The sequence below is a fragment of the Elephantulus edwardii genome, unplaced genomic scaffold, assembly GCF_000299155.1.
Source record: "Elephantulus edwardii isolate Elephantulus edwardi_28Jun2011 unplaced genomic scaffold, EleEdw1.0 scaffold00049, whole genome shotgun sequence".
NCBI lineage: Eukaryota > Metazoa > Chordata > Mammalia > Macroscelidea > Macroscelididae > Elephantulus > Elephantulus edwardii.
This window is the reverse complement of record NW_006399799.1, coordinates 11701197-11727188: the sequence shown is the minus strand read 5'-3', so window position 1 is coordinate 11727188 and position 25992 is coordinate 11701197. Positions and strand designations below refer to the sequence as shown.

Below are 25992 nucleotides of genomic sequence, written 5' to 3'. Positions count from 1 at the left end.
TCCTGTACCAGTCAGATCTGATTTGACGGTACACGCACACAAAAATAATAAAGTTAAAAAAAAATAAAATTAATAAAATAAAATTTTAAAAAAGAGATAAAGGGAGAAAGAGGTAGTAGTGCTGATACAATGTGGGGAATTCTAATCAATGTCATGAAACATACCAAGTATGACTTGTTCAATGGAAAACCAATTATTAAGCAAATTTTTACTTAAATTATAATTTAAAAGTTTAAATTATTAATAATAATAAATTATATTTGTTCATTTAAAAAACACAATTGGCTTTCCATTCAGTTATTCATAAATATTTTGCTTTATGGCATTAATTGTAATCCACATTTTATACTAATACTCTTACCACTTTCTCCCTGTGATTTTTCATTTCCAGGCATCCTTATTTCCTATCCTTTCTTTATTGTCTTCTGAATTTTATCCCTGGGCAAATACTGCACTTTTGATCTTTTATGGTTGAATGTTTTAAGGAGTGGATACCTCTCTAGTGTTACCATTTACCTTGATGGCTGATCTGGGATTTGACTGAAAATTGAGCCATATGAGAAAAATTCAGTTACAGATTTGAAAGGTGACTAAAGTCTTAAGGATTCCACCATTTACCATGAGGCCAGCAAGCCTGGCCATTTTTATGGCTTTGTATTTTGTTCCATATTTTTACTTCCACTCTGTCCAGGCCCCTTTACTGTGGTCTCTTTCAGAGCAGTCAGCAATGATAGACAAGCAACATCTAATTCTTCTGGCCTAACCCACACTTTGTAAATAGGACAATAAAGGCTTTTAGAAGACGGTATAGAATGTCTGTCTATCATCACAACCTGAACCACCAACAATCTCACCTGCAGTTTTTTAAGAACCTCTAAATATTCTCTTTCAGTCTACTTGTACTCCTTTTCAATAAATTCTACACACAGCAGTAAGGGAAACATTTTAAAAATGTAAGTCTTTTTTCCATTTAACATACCTTTAATGATTTTTTCATTGATCTCAAGATAAAATATAACTCTCATAATTAAGTCTAATAAGGTCCTGGATGGTCTGGCACCTAGACATGTCTCTAATACCAGCAGCTCATACCATCCACCACTCTTGGTAGTTTCACTGCTCTGGTCTTCTTTCTGTACTTTGAATATATTCAACCCTTTCCCATCTTGGGGGGCTCTGGTGGCCTAGTGTATAAGGAGTTGCACTGCCAACCCAAATTCACAAGGTTCAAATCAGCGAGCTACTTTGTGGGAGAAAGATGGGGGCAATCTTCTCCTGTGTGACTTACTGCCTCTGAAAACCCTCTGGATAGACAGCTATGAGTCAGTTCCACCTCAACAGCACATAACAACAAATTTCCCATCTTAGAGTCTTTGTGCTAGCTTCCTCTTCTACTCCGAATACCTTCCCCCTAAGCTCTTGGAATGTTTCGCTAGTTTTCCTTCATAATTAAAGTCAGATGTCACTTTCTCAGAACAGTCCTTCCTGAGCAAGTCTGTAAGTCTAAAAATAGCCTCTAGAATAATTTCATCTACCTCATAACCTTGTTTCTTTCATTGTGCTTACACAATCTGAAATGATCTTTTTTACTTGTTTATTTAATTGTGGGTGGACCTTGCCAAGAATGAAAGTTATATTTTACTCACTACTCTATCCCCTCAATGCTGTCAAGTCAGAATGGACTCATAGCTGCCATTCCAGTGGGTTTTCAGAGGCTTTAAATTGCAAGGGAGGAAATTGTTTTACTTTCTCCCACAGCTGGTAGATTAGAATTGCACACCTTGGAGTGGCAGCACAACTTTCTACCACTTAACATCAAGAAAACAAAGTCTTACCACTAAACCAGTAAGTAAGCAACATCATGATAGATGGAGAAGTTTGAAGTTTTCAAGGATTTCTTTTTACTTGGATTCACAACCAACATCCATGATAACAGCAGTCAAAAAAATCAAAAGACATTTTGCATTAGGGAAATTTGCTATCAAGGATAGCTCCAAATTGCTAAAGAGAAAAGATGTCAGTTTAAAGACTAAGGTGCACCTGATCTAAGCCTGGGTATTTTCAGTTGCATCCTATGCAACTGAAAGGTGAACAAGAAGAAGGAAGACTGAAGAAATATCTTGAAGACTTACTGCAGAAGATAAAAAAACTACACCCTTCAATATGGATTACAACTCACCATGAAGAAAACTAAAATCTTCACCGCTGGACCAGATGACAATATCATGAGAGATGTAGAAAAGATTGAAGTTGTCAATTATTTCTCTTTTTGCTTGGCTCTCCAATCAATACCCCTAGTAACAGCAGTCAAACAATCAAAAAAATGTATTGCATTAGGTAAATCTTCTGTCAAAGACTTCTCCAAAGTTTTAAAGAGCAAGAATGTCATTTTAAAGACCAAGGTGTACCTGATCCAAGCCCTGGTGTTTTCAGTTGCTTCTCATGCATCTGAAAGTTAGACAATGAATAAGGAAGACCAAAGAATAATAGATTCCTTTAACTTTCATGTTGTCTAAGGATTGTGAATGAATATATCATAGTTGGCCAAAGAACAAACAAATCTATCTCGAAGGAAGTGCAACCAGAGTGCTCCTTAGAGGCAAGGATGGTGAACCTTCATCCCACTTACTTTGGGCATATCTTCATACTTACAGGTAGGCATCATGCTAGGAAAGGTAAAAGGTCAGATAAAGAGAAGAAAACCATCAATGAGAAGGTTTGACATGTGGCTACCTCAGTGGGCTTGAGCATGACAGAGATCATGAGGACTGGGCTGGACAGGGCAAGCTCTATTGTTCTTAAGGTAACTATGTTATTATTGTTTTGCTGTTGAGTTGGAATTGATCATGCAATGAGTTTTCAGAGCAGTTAATCACAAGAGAGATTGCTCATCCTTCTCCTGCAGAGCATGTGAGTTTTAGTCAACTTGATGGCACCTAACAACAAACACATTCTATCCCCAGGACCTAGCCAGTACAGGATACATAGTAGGCTCATTGTAAATATTTGTTCAGTGGCTGGCTAGTCAAAGTCATGTTGTTGTTACGTGTTGTGGAGTCAGCTCTGACTCTTGGTAACATTACCGAATGAACCCAATCCTGGGTCATCCTTACAATCTCTGCTGTGCACAAGCCATTGTCATAGCCGTTGTGTCAATCAATATCATTTTAGAGATGGATTCATAGACTTTTGTTCACAGATTCTTTTCTCATAAGTTTACTTAATGTCCACATCCAGGGACTAGCGCCCAGTAAAGCTAGTCCATACACACTAGAACTTCTTCTTTACTATGTTGAGATGTCGCCTCTCTCTTCCAGCAGGTGGAGCCAGAGCCACACCTGGGCCTCAGCAAATGGAGATGTGGTTGGCTTGACTGAGAGAAGGGAGCAGGACCAAGGGGACAGGGACAGGCAGGGTTTGTTATAATAATACTAGAAAGTCATTCAGAAGGCCAAATAGAGAGGAAGCAAAGATAGCACCAGTCCCAAAGGATGAGCAGTCCAGAAGGGACCTGGAGCAGCCAATGACCCCAATGGCTTTCTGGGATCCCAAAGAGGTTTTTTGCTCATTTCCCCTATCTATCGCACCTTCCATACTTCTAGAATTCAACAAAAGGGTTTTGAAGATAATTGTTTTTAGGGAACATGAAACTAGAGAAAAGCCAAGATTTTGTATTTTGCAGATCATTGTATGGTTGGGGGAAAACTGAGAACCAGAAAGAAGCATAATAGTGGATCAGCTGGAGCTGAGTCAGCTCTGGTCTGGCACTGGTGGCAAGGGACAGGATCATATAACAAAGAGGACATAGACTCTCAGAGCTACACTCAGGGGCAGGGGTGTCTGGTGGTGAGTAGAGGACAGCCACGGATTCAACCAGGCAGTCTGGGACCAAGACACAATGGACCAGTGTCTGCCAGACAGGAGGAAGAGCGGACAAAGGTGTATTCCAGAGCCAGATAGGCGGGTGATTTGTGAAAAAGGTGGTGTCTAGATCTGGGACCAGGGAGATCAACAGGTTCTCCGACATCTACCCAGGGAAATGAGTACCCTCAAAAGAGTGTCTAAGCAGCCATCAAGTTATTTCATTATCGTGGAGAATTTGCGGAAGGAATGTGAGGTCAAATCTAAGATAAAGAGACCAGTGAGAATGCTGCTATAATTAGCCAAGTGAGAGAGAATAGAAGCATTGAGAAGTGATTCTAGGAATGGAAAGGAAGTGGTTTAGGAAACGGGAAAAAAGGGGGCAGGGAAGACATATCATGGTTGTTATTGATTAGCACAGAGGAGGAGGAAGGACCCCCAGTGCAACAACAGATTTCCACAGAAGGAAATTGCCTCATCTTTTCCCACTCCCCACACCATTGCATTGCAGCCTTTCATCATGTTTCCTAGACCGTAAATCTTAATGGAAGAAGACTGCCCATCTTTTCCCTGAGAGGCGGCTGGTGGACTCGAGCCATCAGGCCCAACCCTCAGCATACTTTGACATCAGTGTACCTATCAAGCAGTTGGTGGATTCAAACCAGCTTTTCACAGCAGACGTTGGCAATTCAAAAGACGTTGTCATTTGCTACAGCAAATATTAATAAAAAACAAGTCAAACCTGTTGCTATCAAGCTGATTCAAACTTCCAGTGACCCACCCAATGAAGCAGTGTAGAACTGTCCCATAGGTTTGCATAGGTAGAATCAAGTGGTTGACCTGAGTGCTTTTCGTTGCTTCATATGCCTTTCTCACCACAGGGCCAATAGGCAACATCAGGATAAATGGAGAAAAGATTGAAATTTTCATTGAGCTCATCTTACTTGGATCCGCAATCAACACCATCAGAACTAGCAGTCAAGAGATCAGGAGACACTTTGCATTGAGAAAGTCTGCTATCAGGAACCTCTCCAAATCACTGGAGAGCAATGATTTGGTTTAAAGACTAAGGTGCAACTTATTCAGGCCATTTTTTTCCAGTTACTTGTATACATTTGAGAGCTGGAGAATAAATAAGTATGGCAGGAGAATTGATGTCTTTGAGTTGTGGTGTTGGAGAAGAGTACTGAATATTCCATGGACTGTCAAAAGAACAGTTATAGCTTGGAGAAAATGAAGTCAAAGTGCTCCTTAAAGGCAAAGATTAGGAAGCTTCATCATATAAACTTTGGGCATGCTACTAGGAGGGGCTATTACTTGGAAAGGGACATTATGCTTGGAAAGGTGGAGGCTTAATGAAAGAAAACCCTCAACTAGGTGGATTGATGCAGTGACTGCAGCAATGGAATCAAGTATATCAGATGGTGATGAGGCTAGCACAGGATAGGACAGGGTTCAGCTCTATTGTTCATAGGGTCACCATGAGTCCTATTAGACAGTAAAAACATGCTGTCTCCATACCTTTTTTTATCTATATACAGAACAGATCATTCGGGAAGTTGGGCTTAATGAGGAGGAATGTGGCAACAAGATTGGAGGAAGACACATCAACAGCCTATGTTATGCAGATGACATAACCTTGCTTGCTGAAATTGAGGAGGACCTGAAGTGCTTGCTGCAGAAGGTCAAGGACTATAGTCTTCAATATAGATTGAAGCTCAACAGCAAGAAGACAAAGATTCTCACAACTGGGCCAATTGGAAGTCCCATGATAGATGGTGAAGAGATTAAAGTTGTTAACAATTAAAGCTTACTCAGGTCCACAATCAACACTCTTTAACACCAGCAGTCAGGAAATCAAAAGACAAATTGCATTGGGAAAATCTGCTGTCAGGGACCTCTCTAGAGTACTAAAAAGCAACTATGTCAGTCTAGAGACTAAGGTGCATCTAATCCAGGCCATCATCTTTCCAATTATTTGCTGTGTATCAAAGAGCTGGACAATAATTAAGGACGACAGAAGAAGAATCAATGCCTTTGAGTTGTGGTGCTAGAGGAGAGTCTTGAACATACCATGGACCTCCAAGAAAACAAATAAGTCTGTCTTAGAGAAGATGAAACCAAGTTTCTCCTTGGAAGCTAGGATTTTGAAGCTCCATCTCACATACTTTGGACTCATGGCCGGGAGGGACCAGTCCTTGGAGAAGGACATCATGCTTGGAAGGGTGGAGAGACAGTGCAGGAGAGGAAGACCCCGGATGAGATGGATTGATACAGTAACTGGGGCAATAGGGGTAGGTGTGTCAGAGTCAGTGAGACTGCCTCAGGACAGGGCAGGCTTCAGAACTGCTATACATAGGGTCACTATGGGTCATAGGCTACTCGATGGCACATAATAACAACAGCAAAAATATATGCCTGAAAAAGCTGGACAATGAATTAGGAAGACCAAAGAAGAACTGATGATTTTGAATTACTGTGTCGGCAAAGAATTTGACTAGATCATGGACTGCCAGAAGAATAAACAAATCTATCTTGGAAGAAGTGCAGCCCAAGTGTGCCTTAGAAGAAAGAATGGCCAAATCTCACGTACTTTGAACATGGTATCTATTGGGAGAGACCATTCCATGGAAGGGCATCATACTTGGAAAAGCAGAGGATCAGTGAAAAAGAGGAAGACACTTAAAAAAGAGATGAATTGGCACATAGTAGCTACAACAAACGTAGCACCAATTGTGAGGGAGCTTCAAGACTGAGAAATCTTTTCCTGTTGTATATAAGGTCACCGTGAGTCAGAGCTGACACAACAGCACATAACAGCAAATCTTTATAAAAGCAAACTGCTACGTCGTTCTCCCATCGAGTAGCTGATGAGTTCAAAGCACTGATCTTTCTGATTAGCAGACGAGCACTTAGGGCCTGGAAAACCTGACTGGGCAATTCTACTCCATCACATGGGGTGCTTGGCTATGAGTTAAAATTGATTATACAGGACTGAACCACTAAAGGAGAGGGGAATTGTGAGGAGAGTGAGTGGAACCCTGAAAACGTTAGTAGAGTCCCTAAGGGACCTTGGTTTTACAGTGGTAAAGCACCCACTTTCTCACTAAAAGATCTGTAATTGTAACCTACCAGCCTCTCCACAGAATAATGATGTAGCAATCTGCTTCCATAAAGATTTACAGTCTTCAAACCCTATGGGGCCGTTCTACATTGTTCTAGAAGGTCAAAAGGAATCAGATGAGTCAGTGGCACTGGATTTGGGGTTTTATTTGGTTTAAAGTATTCTGGATACAGAGGCAAGCCCTTGTCCTCTGACTTGGGACAGCATCGGGCCTGGGATAGCAAGCAGCTCCAAAGGAGATGGGACCTGGCTTGGTGGTATCAGAATAGTAGTGGGCCACATAACAGCCTTACAGGGTTAAGAGCACTGGCCCTGTATCATACCGCCTGATTCAAATACCAGCCCCTCTATTCACTGGAGAGGAGCTCTGGTGGAGTAGCTTGTAGGCTGTTTCATTCTTCACCCAAAAGCAGCTCCTCTCTGGTGGTTAAAATCCATGAGCAGCTCTGTGAAAGATGAGTAATCCCCTTCCTTGTGATTTACCACCTCCAAAAACCCACTGGAGGGTCAGCTGTGAGGCGGTTCTGACTTGAAAGCAATAAGCTTTTCCCCTCACTGCTTTGCTCCCACCCCCATCACTGCCCAGCAATAAGCTTTTGAGTTTAGCTATTAACTATACGGCTTTCAGGAAATTACTCAACCTCTATGCCTGTTTTCTCATGTGCAATAATAGTACATACCTCATAAGGAGGATATGAGGACTAAATGAATCATGTTTATTAAACATATATTAACAGTGTCTGCTAGTAGCACTTCATAAATTTTACAAAATTACAAGGTGGCTTGGCAGAACTTTATCAGCAAAAGGAACCCTGGCCCTCCCTGTGAATAGGTCCTCACACTCAATCCTGAAGTCGTAACCTTACTCTTCCCTGTCTATAAAATAAGGGAGTTGGGTTGGTAACCTTCTGATCCTGCCAGCTCTGCAGTCCTGTGAGTTTTGGACTTTGGTCTAAGACTTGGGTGCATGTGGCAAGCTCCTACCAGCTTACAAGTCAACTGCATTATCATGCATTTTTTTGAGATAATACAATCTTTGGTAACTTGAAATTGGATGGCAGGAGTATTTACACTGTGGAAACTGGCAAATGTTACAAACTAGACCTTCCCACCCCACTGTTCCTGTTCAGTGCCACTGAGTAGACTATGACTCAGAGACCCTGTGGACAACAAGCCTTGCCCTATCCTGCACATCACCAGGATCTCTGATGTGCTCGAGCCCATGTTTTCCCACCTGAGGTGTTTTTATATTGGCACACTGGTGGTAAAACATCTTCCCCCAACCCAGCCAGGTACATTCTCACTCTCCAGCACTGTCAGCAACAATTGTGAAGAATGATTCACAGGTTCCGAGGGAGCCCACAAGTCCCCTATCACAGAGTATAAAGTCAGCTCTAGTATAAGCCAGCTCCATACAAACTCGGACACAGAGCAAAATGCCCAGCACACGGGCGAGAGAGCAAAGCAGTACCTGCTTCAGGCAGTCATTCTCAGCTGCAGAAGCAGAGGGTGATGGTGAAGATACTGATATCTCATACAACTGAGAGGGAATTCCAGTTAGGTTACTCCTGTCTGTCTATATGATTTTAGCCAAGTCCCTTTCTAACCTGGGGCTTAGTTTCCTTATCTTCTTAAAGGGGGCAAGGCTGATTTAGAAAGATAGTGTTAAAGATGAAATGAGAACACCAAGAGAGGGAAGGTGAGCCTCCGTAAGGTTCGAGGGATAGAAGAGGTATTTGAAGATGTTAGCTGACGTTATCATCTGTTCACATTGCCCCACCCTGTGGCTTCTATTCCTTTTGCCTTGGGACAAGAGGGGCTGAGTGAGTGGCTGAGAACAAAGAGAGAAAAAAGTAGGTCCATTTTCTGGCTTTTATGAAAATTAATAACATTAATAGCTCACAGACATACATACACAAACTACTATATACAGTCATTAAGTTATTAATTAGTCTCTGTATAAAACTTTTCTACATTAGTGTTTCGGGCTAGGCCCGAGGAGTCCTTGGCATATTCACAGTAGCAGCCCACTAGTGGGCCGAGTAAAAGCAGGAGTCTGGACCACCCACTCCTCTGTGGGCGCTGACAGTGTTCTGGGACACTCATTCTTGAGTCTTTGACTCCCTTCCTGGCATCTGGCAACCAGCTGTTCAGTGAACAAGAGAGCCACCCTTGACCCTCATGTAGCCTGGTGATCCAGGTCCATGGTGCGTGGTGCACATGTGCATGGTGACTTCAAGTCTCACAGCAGGTCCTAGAGGATGCTGGCCAGCTCTGTGGAGTCTGTGTCAGAGCAGCCCGAGCTGCTGGCCTCGTCCCTGTAAAGCCAGAGGAAACAGTTAGAGAATGCTTCCTTACCCTCCTCTGCCTCACCTGTCTCATTCCTCAAGGGAACGTGGCCTGGCAATCACATCTGTCTAAACCACAGGACATGCAGAGCTTGCTCATCCCCATTTTGAGCCAGAAACTGATGGTTAAACTGTTCGCTGTTCATGTTGCCTACAGGGCACCACAATCCCTAAGACCATGCTCTGGCCTGACTTGGCCTGATTGTGGAGCGGACTTCGCTCATTTCATTGTGCTGGATCTCCTGGGAGGCAGGGCTCATGCCACACCTGAGCATGCCAGGAAAAGTGGCTCTGGAAAAAATAGTTGCCATGAAGTTGATTCTGACTCATCCCATGTGCACAGAGTGGAACTGTGCTCCACAGGCTTTGCGGGGCAGGTAACCTTTCCAAAGTTATCACCAGGCCTTTCTTGCAAGGCACTTCTGGATGGATCAGAATTACCAAACTTTGACTTAGTAGTCAAATGCTTCATGTACTACCCACAGATTATGAAGCTAGAACAATAGGGTTCATATCTCAGCTATACTCTTAAGCCTCAGTTTCTTCAACAGAAGAGTGGGTAGGAATCATGAACTTCTGGCAAATGGAATTGTTAGAGGACTGCAAGGCATAATAAATACACGGTCCCTAAGACGGAAGCTCCATGAAGACAAGGATTTTGTCTGTTATGTTTACTAGAAGAATGTCTGGCACACAAGAGGCATCCAATAAGAATTTGTGAAATGAGTAAATGTGAAATTATTTAGCACAGGGCCTAGTGTATAATTAGGTGCTCAAGAAAAGTTAGTGCCATTATGAGGTGGCAATGTGAAAGAGTAGAAGAGAGGCCGCTAAGGGAGAAGCTAAATCTGGATTTGGCCACAGGCCAGGCTGTCTGACTTGAGAGGGCTTAGACCGAATGACACCCTTTCTCCGCCTCCTCCATGCCCACCCTGATCTCACCTCAGAGCTTGCAGGGCCTTCTTGTTCTGCCTCCGTTTCTCTTCGTCGATGGGGTACAGCTTGAAGAGCAAGAGGCCCAGCAGAATGAGGACTATGGGAGCCATGGTCACTAGCATCTTCAGTGTAAATTTGACACGTGCCGGCTGGTTGCAGCCACGAGTCTGGTACCCAGCAAAGCTGTGGGCAGGGTAACAGTGAGGATAGGACACCCGGGCCTCACCCTGCCCAGCCCGGCCTCACCCTAAACCCCTATCCTACTTACTCAAGACTGAGGGTAGAGATGCCCAATGACACTCCTGAGGCGAACTTGGTGAAAAAGACATAGAAGGAGAAGAAGATTGGCTCAGTTCCATGAGTGTGAGGCTGCTTCAGGTGGAAGTCATCGACGACGTCAGGTAACATGGACCTGCAGGGTGGGAGCAGCCATGAGGATCTCCCCACAACACCTTGCAACCCTTGCCCTGCTAAGTCCATGTGATACCTCAGTGTCAGTGAGCATGGGCGGCCCTCTGCGAGGGTACAGCCCACAGGCACGCAACTCAGTGCAGCCATGGCACCTCATGTTAATTTCTATTCAGGTAGCTTCCTCCAAGTGTGGTTCAAACCAACCAGCCACTCTGTAGGAGAGAGGCAGTCCATTTCCATAATGATTTACAGCACTGGAAAGCTTACAGGCAGTTCTAGGGAGGCCTATAGGCTCACTGTGTGTCAGAACTGACTCAATGGCTGTGGGTTCCTCCAAGCTTTTTGGGGCTCAGGTTGGTGAGTACAGTGGAGGCCAGATTTCAGCTCCCATTTGGGTTTAGGTATTCTTGCAACATTCACACTCTGCATGCATGGATAGGGCCGATGCGTCCCATCTCCAACCTAGACCCACAGGATGTCTGGGAGGGTGAAGAAGCAGTGTGTAACTCTCCCCAGGGAGCCCATTCCCTGCGGGGCCTGGACATACTCACCAGGGCAGCAAGAAGGCCGCTGCCACACTGACACCAGCTGCCACGGCTACCACATAAGTGACAATCAGGTTGCTCTCCATGAGGGCCACCAAGATCAGAAATGGTACTGCTGACTAGGGGAAAGCGTGCAAAAAGCTGGGTCAGCTAGGGAGCTCCCCGCAGTGATCTCCAACCCAAGCAAAAACCCTGCCCCTCCAGTCCGACTCACTGAGATTCCAAAGTATACAGCTGTCTTCTTGCCAAACCGGGAGAGAAACCATTGCCAGATGGGAATGGTGAATGTGGCTGAGAGCTGAAGGTGGGTAAAAGGGGTGAGTTAGAGGCATGAGGCCAACCCTCGCTTACCCTTTCCACAGTCCCAGATGTGCTACCTGTCTGGCCTGGCAAGAGCCAGATGTCATCAGCTTGGGAATAGAAGGTGACAGACACCACAGACGGCATCTAGAGGAGCTGACATCCAGTCCCAATCGCATCTCATACTGTCTCATACCTCTGAATTTTAAATACATCAAAATTTCCCCCCATACCTTTGTTTTTGCTTATATTCTATATCTAAGCTTTCTTTCAGAGTCCTACCAATATAATACATAAACCAGTTTCCTCAGAGGACTCTGGGAAGCCTCCCTTATCCCTCGAAGAACTTCTGTTAGCCCAGAACTTTCCCTTTGGCCGTGTCATACCCAGGGGTCCTATACGCACCATAATGGCCAGCAGTAGATTCTGGAATTCATTACGGAAGCCCAAGGTGTAGGTACAAAACAAGGCGAAGTTCCCCTCTACCAGCTGGGAAATGCAGAGGTTGGTGAGAGAAAAACAAGAAAGGAGGTGATGTTGGGGCTGAGTTTCCTGTAGCTGTTTCCCAGACTCCAGTGTTCTCTGCTCCATGGCTTTATTCTACCCACCTTTTATTTTTAAACATCACATTATCTTTACTTATCACATCCTAATTGCTCTGTCTACCCAACCTTTACTGTTCCCCTCTCTCTGGCAGAGCACTTCAGGTCCCCACTCACCATGAAGGCCAGGGATGTGAAGAGAAAACCAGCGATGAGCTTGACATATGGGCCGTGGCTCATGACCAGTCGGAGGCCGCGGAAGAAGGACATGGGCTTAGCCTGCTGGGTCTTGTAGGGTTCTGAAGCCAGACAAGATAGTGAAGTTGAAGGCTTCTCCCAAAGATTGAGGCTCAGATTGTTCTGTGGCTAGAGTCCCTCCTTAAGGGCCCCCTTACCTCTCTGTTCCCGCACCCCTAGGGTTAAGATGATAGCACAGATGACATAGATGGATGCAATGACTCCTCCTGCCAGAAGGTATGCATTTTGCTATAAAAAAGATGGAGAGAGAGACAGTTAGTCTGATTTCCTCCCAGCTAAGCACTCGAGGATGCTGAGAACCTCACTGCTTCCATCTGTGAAATGGGAGAATTAAACTGGACCTCCAGAACCTCCAACAATTGAGTAAAGTGCAGATAGAAGGCTAGACTTTGGCGTCTAAGAGCCCACATTGCAAATGTCCCCTAATCTGGTCTCTGCAATTTACTAGCTCTATCACCTGGGAAAATTAGTCAGCCTTTCTAAGCCTGTTAGCTTATCTGCAAAGTTTGCATATTAACAGTAATGTATTTAAAATGCCCAACACTTAATAAACACTATCTATAATTACTAACTTTATGATGACTGCAAACCACGCCCCATTACTTCTCATCTCCCCAGATCCTTGCTTAGCTAAGGGATCGCACCGTTTTTTGGAGTGAAGTGGTGCTGTTTGTGTGTTCGACAACTTCTGAAGCCAGCGCTGAGCTATTGTAGTCCTGGAGACAAGGTGTATCTGCCTGACCCACGATTTGGCCTTGGATTGCTGTGCCCAGCACTGTGCCCAAAACTTCCACGGTCATCCCTAGGGAGTGAAAAGGAGGTCCTTGAGAGGGATCTCATGGCTTGTGGGTCCCTAGGTATAATGTTGGCAGCCCCAGGTAGGAGGGTGTACAGTGACCAGATAGATGGCACAATGGACTGAACTTGCTCTGTGTGACCTCTGGGTAGCCTGAGCCAGAGCAATAAGGGGACAAGCTATTTTTTTTCTTGTTGTTGTTGTTATTCTGTGGCCCCGGGAACCCCTCCCGATGAGGGTACGGGATGGAGAGACGCCTGCGCACGTTTGAAGGGACAAGCTATTTTTAAGATGGAATCAAACATCTACTCTCAAGAGCAGAGTGGGAGCAGGACCTCATGGGGAGGGGTGTGGTAGGAAGGTCCTGGATTAGAAGGGCTCAGGGTCCCTGTTGGGTGAGGTTGGACTGCTAGAGAAGACTTACGGTACGCAGTAGCAGAATCCCGTTCACTCTGCTCCGTGCTGATGAACATGGTGAGGGCTGAGTAGGGAACGTGGAAACACTGGAATGGAAGAGAGGCACTTGGCCAATTAGTTGGATGCAGAGACAGATGCAGCTTCAGGCATCAACCCTACAGGGACAGCCATCACTCCCCTCCCAGAGAAGCTCAGGGGAGATGCCCACACTCACCGTCACCAATGTCTCAAAGAGGCAGTAGAAAAGCAGGTACCACAGAGTCTGGTCCTTCTTAAAGTCAGGCACAAACCAAATGAGGAGGTAGGCAATAATGGCGAAAGGGGTAGAAAATATGATCCTGAGAAGGAAACATCTGTGTGGGGCTGGGTGCCAGTACTCGAGGAGCCTAAAACAGGCCTGAGAAGCAGCACCCCACAGGGTGCCTGTCAGGAAATAAATTCCTTCTCCCAAATTCACCCACCCCAGGGCTTCTGGGAAGAGGCTGGTGGCCAAACTGGAAAGGGCAGATAGGGACAGAGCCCCTGGACCAAGAAATCTTGAGCATAGCATGTGATATCAGACCTCAGGTGACAGGGCTGGGAAAAGGAGCACCTTTCTGTTCTCACATGAGCCCCCACACTGCTTATGCACATGAGGGTGCTAGGGTGGGTTAAGAGACCTACATCAGGCAAAGGAGAATGGAGAGGTCAGGTGGGAGGTCTGAGCCTAGTGAAATAACTGAAAAACAAGCATCAAACCCACAGTGGGCAAGTCCATTTCAACCCATAGCAACCCTATAGAAGAACAGAGTCGAAGGGCCCCCTGTAGGGTTTCCAAGGCTGCAGCTCTTTCTGTAAATAGGCTTGCTACCTCTGACTCCCCAGGAGTGGCTGATGGGTTCAAACCACTGACCTTTTCAGTTAGCAGTTGAGTGTTTTAATCCCTGTGCCATTACAGTTTCTTGAAATAACTATAACCAAAAAAACAAAACAAAACCCACTGCTGTTGAGTCAAGTTCGACTCATAGGGACCCTCCATCAGGTTTCTGAGGCTTTTAAGTTTTTACAGGAGGACACTGTCCATCTTCCTCCCTTGGATCAGATGGAGGGTGTGGATTTGAATTGTTAACATTTTTACCATATAAAGGGGAACAAATGCCAGCCCTGCTTGCGAGTCCAACACAGTCACAAGTGGTTAGACCTCAGAACGGACTAACTTTATGAAATCAATGTAGAGGGGCAGTAGAGTACATTCATTAAGAGACTGGTCTTAGGAGTCATGTTTTCTGGGACCCAATATTGATTTTACAATTAACTAAAATAACTTGAACTTGAGGAAGTTATTTAACTTCTCTAGGGCTCATTTTCTCATCGGAAAACTGAAGACAATAGAATCCACCTCCCATTCAATCCCTTTCTTTTCACGATGTATTTATTAAATGTCAGCCACGAGCTAGGCAGCATTGTATTTGGGATACAGCAGTGAGAAAACAACAGAACTTAACACTCTAGTCAGCAGAGAAAAATAAACATAAATGAAAAGTCATATAACATTATAGAAGGTAACGGGCTATAGAGAGAGGACAGAGAGCTAAAGGGGATTGGAAGAGAGTGTGATTGTAATTCATAAACAGGTAGACAGGGTAGTCAGTCCTCAAGGAGTGGACATCAGTGCCAGGATCTGAACGGGAGGAAGGAGTTAGACATCTGAGGCAAGTCATGCCAGGCAAGGAGAGCAGCTAGAGCAAAGGTCCTAAGTAGGCCTAACTCATCTAAGGAACCACCAGAAAGCTGATATGACTAGAGCAGGGTGGAATTAGGAGATGAAGGTGGAGGGGATATGGGAGCCCTTCCAGGCCATTGTAAGACACTGGTTCTACTTGAAAGGTGGTATATCGAGGCTTAAATGACTTGATACTAAAATGCAGATTATTTGGGACAAAGTGAGTGTTTGCTGTGATTATCCCAATCACGGACGTTCAGCAAGAGAAGTAACACTCAGGTAAACAGCCCAGCCAGCAGGCAGAAAGCTACAGCCAAGAGCCCAGGGCTGGCAGCCAGGTCTTCTTGGCCTCACAGCGTAACCCTGTAGACACCCTGCCTCTTCCAGGGCAGCCATGGGAAGCTCCAAGGAAAGTCTGTCAATGCCTTCCTCAAATAAGGGTAAGTCTTAAATACAGGCTCAGGGTGGGGCTTGCCTGAGGTTTGGGAAGGCAGCTTACCCAGCTCACATCATGTCCCAAGGGAGAGTCTAGCCTCTTAAACAAAAAGGGTGGCGGAGCACCCAGTCCTCAAGACACGGTCATGTCCTAACTAACTGAGGGCAGGGAGGAGAGGGTACAGGCAGGGCAACCACTCAGCTCACAAGCGATTGGGGTGCACTCACAGATGCAGGGGCGGGTTACCACCAACATGGTACTACCGCATCAGACAAGTGAGGACAGGTCCAGACACTGCGCTAAGTCAGAAGTGAGCCTGTAGGGCTCTCAACAGCTTTCTGAAGCTGCTACACTCACTCCCCCAGATAGAGTCCCTGAGACTCCTTTCTTCCATGAAGAGGGCGGGCCCTGCTCTCGATACCCGCCCGCCCCCATCTCACCCAAAAAGCTGTGTCTTTCAGATCTCCTTTATCAGATGGGGGAGGGGGGGAACAACGACAACAATCACTCCATCAAGGAGCTGAGCAGCCACCCTGGAGGAACTAACCAAAAGTGACTGGTAGTAACCCCGGCTGCGGCAGCGAGCCGGCAGAGTGAGCGGCTGCCTCTCATTGGCTGGGCCTCATGAGGCGATGTGGCTGCAGAGCCCCGCCTCCCACAGGCTGCCAGGGAGGAAGGCACCCGGCCCAGGCTCACACGCAGCCCTAGGGGAGCCCGAGCAGCCTGCCCAGGTAAGGCAGGCTGCGCTACCCTGGTCCCCGAAGCCTGGATCAAAGGCTCCAACCTGGGCCTTGGCCAAGAGCTGGCGGATTGGGGTGGGAGGGGGCCCCCGTGGGAAAGGAAGCTGTGGGGGGAGTTCGAGGCTGGGGGAAGAGCTTTGAAGGCCGGAGACCAGGTATGGACGCCCCTGGGGCAGGAAGGCGCCCACTTGAGCCTGCTTGGGCTGGAGATGAAAGGGGTCTGGTCCCCCACCCCCTGAAGCAGGATGTCCTGAAGGGAACCAGAGCCCCGGCCTGTCAGGCTGTCCGGTCTGTCCCTCTGCTATCTAATCTGATCACCCTTCCACAACCATCTCATCTGGCACCGACCCTAGTGCTTGAGGCTGAGCAATGTAGGCTTTCTACCAAGGCAAAGGTAGTTAAGAAGGTCCAAGCGGATAGAGGTCTGCTATCCCATTCTTGGCACTACCACCTGCACTATGGCCTTGAAGGGAAAAAAATTGGCTAAATTACACATCACTTACTACGTGCCAAGGGCTGTTCTAAGTACTTTGTGCATGAAAGAAAAGTCCCCCCCCCAAAAAAAAACCCCCACATTTTATTCTCCCTATCGTTAGGCAATTAATTACTATTGCCATTTTACAAATGAAGAAACTTGAAGCTCAGAGACATTAAGTGACTTGTCTAAGGTGCAGAGCTGTGCTGAAGCTGAGGTTTAAGTCTAGGTAATTTGGCTCCAAAGAGCAAGCTTTCAACCACAAGGAGAAGTGCATGCGAGGAGTATTAGAATTCCAACTCCATGGAGGGAAGGAGAGCGGGCCTCGGGAAGCAGTGAAGGCTGGGCTGGGGAAAGCTGCCCAGTCCAGTACTTTGGCCAGCTAGGAAACAAACTGGTTTGGCACCCCTGGGTCAGTGCCTGGGGTAGCTGTGGCCGCAATGGAGGTTACCACATGCTTGGCCTTTTGCGTCATTCGTTCTCCTCAGCCTGTGACAAGGCAGATGGAGGGAACAAAGGGTAAATGCCCCACCCTCTTCCACCTGGAAAGAGCTCCTTCCACTTACCAGGGCATGAGGCGGCCCAGGCGGGTCCAAGGGGATTTGCTGATGCAAAAGCCCACGAGGGGGTCTGTGATGGCATCCCAGGCCCGGCCCACAAACAGGATAATGGAGGCATTGAAAGGGTCCACCTGAAAAGAAAAAGCAAAAGATAGACTGGTGTCCTTCTAAAAGTTTCCCCGCCCTACCTGAAAATGAGTGTTTTTATGAAACCTTTTGTAAACAATAGGCAAAAAGTGAAAAAGCAATTACCATTAATTCATGTGAGAAAAAGTTTCGAGCATTCCCATATCCAACCTAACAAACAATACCAAAAAACCCTAAAATAACACTAACGTATAGTAAGAGCAGGTCTGATGTGATAAATATATAGCCTGCATTAAAGTAGAAATAATGTATACACTGTACAATTCCCAAGGCCTGGTGACTCTTACTGTTCAGAGTATACATTTCCTAGTTAACAGCTGCAGTATTGAAGACCAGTTTTGCTTTTCACTCTCTTTAGCAAAAGCAAAAATCCTCTTCTGATTTCTTTCAGTAAGCAAAAACAGGTGCTAATGTAGGTCTTCCATAAAAGTGGTATAAAATGAACTTTCAAAAAGGGGGAGTAACCTATATTTTTCTCTTTACTGACATCTTTGCTCATAAGCGACTGTGTGTCCCTCAGAAACTTTCCAGGGCTGGCTCCTTGTTCCTCCCCTCTGTTGTCCTTGAAAACACTTCCACCAATTAGAATAAATCTGGAATCTCTTCCTTCCCCCCCCTCACAGCCTTGAGCTCTGAGTACTTGATATCACTTAGCATTAGCTAAATGACAACAGTGAATCTCAGTTTCCCCACCTGTATAATGAAAGAACTTCATCTTGGATATAGAAAAAGGATTACTTATATAGACCTTTTAAAAAAAATGGTCTGTAAAAAATATAGTCTGTCACCACCCATTCAGATAACCTTCTCTTCTCACCCCCAGGTATTCTAGGTATTGGACAGCCAACCTCGATGGTGTTCTCCATCAAGCGTTGTGATTGCTATTGCTCGGGAAGCTAGGAGGTTGGTGGCCTCTCCCACCTAACCACCCATCCCAGTTTGCTCACTGCCTCACAGTTTTACATTTTGATTGCAAGTTCCTCATTTTTTGTACCCTTCAAGTTCTGGGTAGTCAGGGCCCAATGCATGAGAACTGCTTGAAAACAAGCTGCTTAATGTCTCTAGGTCTCAGTGTGGCCCACCTGTAAATGGATACAATTAAGATGCTCTACTTGTAAATTCAGATGCTACAACAGAAGACGGTAGTGTGAGCCTTGGGAACGATGGTTGTTCGGCCTCTCACTCCCCCATCCAGGCAGAGAGAATTCTCAGGATGCCAGGCTGCTGGCCAAGGCTTCTCAAAGCACAGAGGAGCCCTGCTGTGCCCCAAGTGCTCTTTTCAGTCAAAGGCTTTGTGTATGGGGAACCCCTCAGCTCAGCACCCCTCTGCCCACTGACAGGTCCCTCACTTCTTAGGTGAAGGTGGAATATGCCTCATCCTTCAGCCTGGCAACATTTACCCACCACCAAGCCACATCAGCTGGTTGTCATTCAGCCAGGGACATGGTGTGCCAGTCTCTTCTTAGAACAGGGTCACCAGTGGGTCCCATTCTCTCTCATACTACCGCCTACCCCTCCAGGCTCTGTCCTCTTGCCAGGACAGAAAGAGTTGTGTGATCTTGCCAGCCAAGACTCTCAGGGCATTTTCTAAAGCCTTCATATTCCTCATCCAGTGGCATTCCAGGATGTAGCAAAGTAGGATTTCTGAACCCCATTATACATATAGGAAAAACTGAGTAAACCCACCCAGAGAGAGCCTACTCCTTCCCACCTCATGATTCTAGAGAAGCCCTAGAGGGTTCAGCCACTCACCTGAGCTACATCCAACAGGTAGATCTGCAGAAAGAACCCCAGAGCACAGCCTGTCACCTGGTAGGGGGCTCCTCCAACAGCATAGCAAAGCTTGTTGCAAATGGATAACTGTTGTGGCTTTTTCTTTGGTTCCTTCTGGGAAGGGGGAAAAAGATGAAAAATGAAGCCCAAGTTCCTGGTCCTCAACCTAGCAAGTTTCAGAGGCAGAATCATTCTACCAGAATGCCAACTCTCACTTGCCACGTTCCCACCTCAGGGAAAGAACTCCCTTTTCAAAGGAAAAGAGAAAGGAATTCTCTGTTCATAGGAACCCTGCCATCATTTCCAAAGAAATAGTTATCAGCTTACTACCTTAGAGAACTACCCTCCAGGCTCCCTCCCAAATCAGAGTGGAAACTAGCTCTAGAACAGGACCTGTCCCCACTTGGCACCGACTGCTGCAACCTGAAAATCCTCTTGCTGCCAAGAGCTGCCTGAGCCCAGCCCAGGCTTCTGTCCTGGCTGGGAGGCTAGGACCCACCTGTCTACTGGGTGAAGGCTCTAGAGAGCTGTAGGGACCTGACCCAGCTGGCTGTGAGTACAGCTGCCTTCCATCTGTTTTCAGAGTGTCCCCAGCCCCTGTAGGCAACCAGAGCTTCGGGCAAACCCAGGAGCTGTCTGCTACCCCCACTACTCCTAGTTCCTAGGGGACCTTGGAGAGAGGAGGAGAGGCCTCCAGGGGCAGGGCTGGGCCAATCCGGGTGGAGCTCTGGGGAGGCTGAGGTTGCCCAGGGAAAGTAGAGATTACTCATACATAGCAGCGCAATAATTGCTCACTCTGGCTCCTTCCAAGGATCAGTGAATAAAATTAAAAGGAAAAAGCAGTTACCTCCCAGGAAGACATCAACTGCCTGAGATTCCTCCCTAGGGCTGCCTGATTTCCTACAGTCCAGTAAGGCTGGGGCTGGGACTTGTGAAGAGGCGCTCAGCGCGCCAATAAGCGTGCATACTCGCATACACCAACGCCAGAAGTCTGCGGCGCCTTTAAGAGCAGAGCCTTGGTCTTATGAATGAACTTGAGCCGCCCAAAGAGCTGAGCGAAGGGACGAGCGTGGGCTTGGGGGGTAGGAGCTACGGGATAGAGGGTTGGAGAGGGGGACGAGGGTAAGTTCCCCAGGTCTCTGGGATCTCTCTCGCTCACAGAGCGGCAAACTTGAGTCTCTCAGCTCAGAAGAAGAAAAACCTGCGGGGCAAAGCCAAGCACCACGTGGAGCTGCCGGTGAAACCCCAGAGCAAAGAAGGCAGAATGGGGGTGGGAAAAGTGGCTCCAGAGCCTACAAACCTTCTCCATCTCCCCTAATCCCCATGAAACCCTTGGCTCCTCTTCTGCTCGCAGATCTGTCTGTTCTCGGTTATCCCCTAGCCTCCTACGTCTATCCTTAGCCAGCTAGCCAACCCTTATCCTCTTGTCTATGGTACCCGGCCCCCAAGTTTACCTGGGCCGGGCGATCACCGGTTTGAAGGATGCTCGTGGGCAGCAGCCCCGCTGCGGAACCACTCTCGGCGCCTTCTCCTTTGGCCATGACCAGGCCAAGCTGCCTGGAACCGGGACACGATGCTCCTTTGCTCTGCGATCCTCCGCTCCGCTCCGGTCTCTGAGCACTAGAAAAGCCAACACTAGTAAAGCTGACCGGCTGGCTAGACACATACTCCCCAGCACGCCCCCTCCGCGCCTCTTAAAGGTTCAGCCCTGCCCTCTCCGAGCGGACCAATCCCCGAGCCCGGCTGCTCCGTCTCTAGCCAATCCCCACGCCTACCGGCGTCCCGCCTGCGCCTGCTGCACTACACCCCCCCATCCACCTCCGCCTCACAGCATCAGCCACGTTCTCAAAGCCCGGGAACCTGCATCTGACTATGCTTAGCTCTTTCAAACCCCAAGAAGAGGCAGGAGACCCACCTGATACGAATGCGGGAAACTGAGACCCAAGGCTGAAAGGGACCTGCCCAAGGTTCCCCACAGTGAGTTCTCCTTGAGCTAATTTACAACCCGTGCCCTCTATCCTCAGGCCTAGAAAGTTGGGGACTTGTGCACAGGCCCGCTTGTCTCTTTTTTTTTAAAAAAGGGAAATAGAGGTCTGGTCACCCTTCCAAGGCTGGAGGACCCAACGCAGGCATTTTTACGAAGCCATGCCCCTTTCTCATTCCTGCAGACCGGCCGTACTTGCTTTTGGCATCTTCCTGGCCCTAAGCCTGCAGGGAGGAAGATGAGGCCACCCAGGCTCCTCCCCTGACCGCAGGGAGCTCACGAGTTGTGGAAGACGGTGGGACCGCATCCACTAGTTCACTGAGATAACAGAGGCCTTTTTAAGAAGAGCTTCTTCCGGGCTGCGATCCCAGACAACTCCCCCTCCACACCGTAAGGCGGTGGGACTATTATTATCCCTATTTTACAGCTGAGGAGAGGGAGACGCAGACGTGAAGCAGCTGCTATGTGGCAGAATCAGACCTGGACTTTTGTCTGCTCACAAAGCCTTCATTCTTAACAGTCCTGCTCCATCCTGCTCTGAATAAATTAACAGAAGGCAGAATGGGATCGGAGTATTCCCCTTTAACACAGAGGTACACGGCTATTTTGTCACTCTGGGCATGGGGGTAACAACAAAAACAAACCAAAGAAAGATTTGAAAAAGTGAGCCCAGCACCAGTGTAATTTGGTCCTGGGTAGAAAATGAGAAGACCTTAGTTTAGAACAAAATTCAGGCATAAATACCAAAAAACTCTCTTTTGCCTCTTAAGGCAACATCCCTGAGCCTTCTCAGACTCTCAAAAGGCCAAGGTGAGGTTAGCGTAAAGGCTCCTGGAATTTTTCAAAGGCCCCTCTCCCCTGTTTTTATGGTTTCTTAATCTCAGGTTCTTTTTTCTTTCTTTGAAACTCTGGTGGAGAATGGTTGCCTAGGATGCCAAGCGCCCTTGTATGTTCATATTCTATCTACTAGCCACACAGCTTTTGGCACCAAGGAAAAAAAGGAAACCTCAGTGAGGTAGTTCAAAGGTCCCATGACTTCTCCATAAACTCTGGGACACTCTGCTATCTTGCCCCCTCTAGAATCTTTTCCACACCTCAACTCTCCCCTCCCATGTACTGTATCACATGTGGTCTGGATCCCTCACAAAACCATGAGGTCTGTGAAGTAGGCACTATGTCTTACTCACTGCCTTACCTGCAATGCCTAGTTTTTTTACCCTTCTCATGTTGTTGCCAGTTGCTGCTGAGTCGATTTCAACTGGTGAGTTGAAGTCGTGAGTGACTTCATGTTTACAGAGTAGACCTGTTTCATAGTTTTGGGTTTTTTTACTGTGATCTTTACAGAAGTAGACTGCCAGGTCTTTTCTTTCTCAGCAGTGCCAGGTTGTTTTAACGAACCTTATATAAATTCATTGCTCTTGAGTTGGAACTAACTCATAGCTGACCCACCAACCAGTTTTTACAGGTTATAAATCTCCTAAGAGGAGATGGCCTGTCTTTCTCTGATGAAACAGCTGGTGGATTTGAACCTCCAGTCTTTGTGTTGGCAGCGCAACTCCCTACCCACTGGGTCACCAGAGCTCCCTAACTTTTAATAGCAGCTTAATAAATGCATGTTCAGTAAATGGATGTACAAATCTTCCTCTGGCACAAGGATAAGAGGAGCATATTTGGAAAAGCCTCAGGCTCCTCCGTTTTTGCTAACTGTGTGAATGCTCCTAGGCAACTCAATTGATTCCCTTATGTGTAAAATGGGGATATTAATAGTACTTACCTGATAGGGTTGTTTAGGGCATGAAAGGAGAAAATGCACAGGAAGTGCTTAGCACAGTGCCTGGGAGCTGAGGCTGGGCTGGTCCCCCCTTCTGGCCTAATTCCAGTCTGTCAATGTAGCAACGCTAAGATTCCAGATATGGCCTGACCAAGCCAGTACAATGGGCCTATTATTTCCCCCAGTCTGGACACGACACATTGTTAATGCAGCCTAAGACCTCTGGGCTTCAGGGCCGTTCTCTCCCATGATTAGTTCCCATCAGGTTGTGGTCAACTAAATCATTCAGATCCTTTTCACCAGCCCTGGGGTCAAGTCGGGTCTCCCCCTCATCCTCTGCTTTGTGCAGCGTCTTGAAGCAGGGCAATGTCATCTGGCTTATTCCATCCAGCCTGTTGAAATGGTTTCAGTCCTTGTTCTACTTCCTTTTGTTTTCACTTACTCTTGAATTTTAATATAGCCTGTTCCTTTGCAGCTTCAACTATTCATGCTGTTAGTCAGGATGCTGTGTGACATCAAGTCAATTCTGACTCATAGAAACCCTACAGGAGAGTAGAACTACCCTATAGGGGTTTCTAGGCTGAAATCTTTACAGGAACTGATTGCTAGGGCCTTTTCCCCTTGGAGACAATATTGTGTTTAAACCACTGACCTTTCAGTTAGCAACCAAGTGGGGTTTTTTAACTGTTTTTTCTGATTTGAGTGAAAATTTACAGAAGAAATTGGTTTTACTGTTCAACAATTCAGGCATATTTTGTATTGTGACATTAATTGCAATCCCCACATTGTAACAACGTTCTTCCTTCTTCCTCCTATTTCTATTTCCATTAATTCTTCTTTTCTATCCTCTATTCCTGGGTAATTGCTGCCCTTTCCATGGCCTGTGATTGAGTTTTCTAAGGAGTGTGTACCTCCCTGATGTTATTTTTCACCACATAGGCCTGCCTATCGGTTAAATCAAGCTACAGGGCTGAGTTCTGATCCAGGCTTGAAGAAGAAACTAAGGGTTATAGCCTCGGGGCTACCACCAGTCTCTATCAGATCAGTAAGCCTGGTCTTTTTTTTTCCTTAAATTTTATTAATTTTAATGAACATTTACAGAGATTTTGGGTTTCCATTCATTCATTGTTGCACTATTTTCTCTACCCTCCCCCCCAGTTGGTTCCTCTTCCCCCCCCCTTGAAAGTCTGTTTTAATTGTCCCATTGCCACAGTGCTTGTCAAAGCCAGTTCTGATTAATCTCCTTTGTCAGTGTGTCCTTTGCCATTCCCTATCACTCCTCCCTGAGAGAGACTTCACTCAGATTCATAAGGAAAAGGGGACGGCATATTCTCTTAGCTACTTCCTGCTGAAAAGGGACGCTGTGGGTTTCAGGGTGAAGATCTTCTCTCACTACTCTAAAGGGCCCCTTTGGCAATAGGAAACACGTAGACTGTTGTGGAGATTGCTTTTGGAATTTAGATGCACTATCAATTGTGCTTAGCCGTACATGTTCATATCCTTGAAGATGTATCATGGAACTGTTGCAGCCTAGAAGACACAAATTTAACTAACAAGTTAAAAGTACATGAGTCAAAAATTAAAAAGCAATAATATTCCAAGTAGAGATTCTAATAGTAGCACAAATCAAGTTACAGAGGTAAGGTGGTTCTTAAAATAAAAGGCCTATTGACTAGCACTTTGTCTATTATAGTATAAAGGTTAGGAACCACAAGATGTAGAGGCTCAACTATGTCATTTATTGTTCTTAAGTCCTGGACCAAATTCCATCTACCACTGGGTTGTTTTACAGCTCTGAAGTCTGCATGCAAGGCAGAGGTGAAGTAAGGAACTGCTTATGAGGTTTTCCGTCCATTCCAACAACTAAGAAATAGAAGAGTTGGGACCTCAGAAGACTTTTAGGACCAAATAGTAGGCTCTTGTGTCCAGGAGAAAAACGAACATACTTATCAGTATCCTGGAAAGGGTCAAGCCAGGCTGCTCCTTGAAGGCAAGGATTCTAAGGCTTCGTCTGACATACTTTGGACATGTTGCAAGGAGGGACAGGTCCTTGGAAAAGGACATCATGCTTGGTAGTGTGGAGGGACAGTGCAGAAGGGGAAGGCCCCCTATGAGGTGGATTGATTCAGTGATTGGGGTAATCAGGATGGGTGTGTCGGAGACGGTGTGATTGGCACAGGACAGAGCAGAATTTAGGGCTGTTGTACATAGGGTCACTATGATTGTACATAGGGTCGCCATGAGTCGCAAGTGTCTCAACGGCACATAACAACAACAACAATGTTAATGCTCACCCACAGCTCTTCTGTGAGGATCTAAATCGTTGAAGCGTCCTCCTTTGTTTCCAGCTGGGAGCTGGGGCCTATCAGTCCTGTCAGCCACGAGGACCTGATGTGGGCTACCCTTGGCCAAGTGTCCTTCAAATCCACACTTAAAGCAAGTGAGTGGGAGCTTCCTCTCTACTTCCTTGCCTATCTGTGGCTCTCGTCTGTGACACTGTCTACTGAAGTGGCCCAGCTTTCCACAGTGGAAGCAATTCTGACCCACAGGCCCTAAACTGTCAGCAATAGCTGTCCCAATAATTTTGGCCATTCTCTAGTCTTTTCTTGTCCCTCTCGATCCCAGATGTTAAAAGAGGGAAAAATTTAAACAAATATATAACAAATAATTTTGAACATTATAATCTTTTATAACTCTGAAAACCCTATGCACAACAGAACACACGCAGATTAACAAAAAGGGCAACCTAGGTAGAACTATCAAGTATGGAAACACAAAGGAGGAGGAACAGTTGTAAGCAGACCCTAGTGATTGGTACATGGAATGTGAGAGCCATGAATGAAGGAAAATTAGAAATTGTTAAGAA

General features: G+C 46.3%; 1 protein-coding gene across 3 annotated transcripts; it reads right to left on the bottom strand.

Annotated features, from left to right (window-relative positions):
- Positions 1-9239: 9239 nt before the first annotated feature.
- On the bottom strand, positions 9240-20912 carry MFSD2A (major facilitator superfamily domain containing 2A). 3 transcript variants are annotated; one of them, XM_006886499.1, is made up of 14 exons: positions 20822-20912; positions 19351-19487; positions 17458-17618; positions 13753-13876; positions 13546-13624; positions 12970-13127; positions 12463-12553; positions 12245-12366; positions 11931-12014; positions 11440-11523; positions 11232-11344; positions 10538-10681; positions 10276-10452; positions 9240-9303 (listed from the first exon to the last, which is right to left on the bottom strand). In XM_006886499.1, exons 1-14 carry the CDS (start codon positions 20910-20912, stop codon positions 9240-9242), a joined length of 1629 nt encoding a protein of 542 aa, XP_006886561.1. The 3 variants fall into 3 exon arrangements, with proteins under 3 accessions (XP_006886561.1, XP_006886562.1, XP_006886563.1); XM_006886500.1 differs by having other exon boundaries at positions 17458-17582; XM_006886501.1 differs by having other exon boundaries at positions 17458-17582; positions 19351-19376.
- Positions 20913-25992: the final 5080 nt, after the last annotated feature.

Bases quoted from the DNA above. Each gene is read 5' to 3' on its own strand.
- MFSD2A (XM_006886499.1), bottom strand. From the start codon at position 20,912: ATGGCCAAAGGAGAAGGCGCCGAGAGTGGTTCCGCAGCGGGGCTGCTG. The intron at 13,128-13,545 runs GTAAGTCTTCTC...TTCACTCCCTAG, and splicing joins GGATTCTGCTACTGCGTACC to GGATGACCGTGGAAGTTTTG. The intron at 11,524-11,930 runs GTGCGTATAGGA...ACCCACCTTCAG, and splicing joins ATCTACTGCTGGCCATTATG to CTCTCAGCCACATTCACCAT.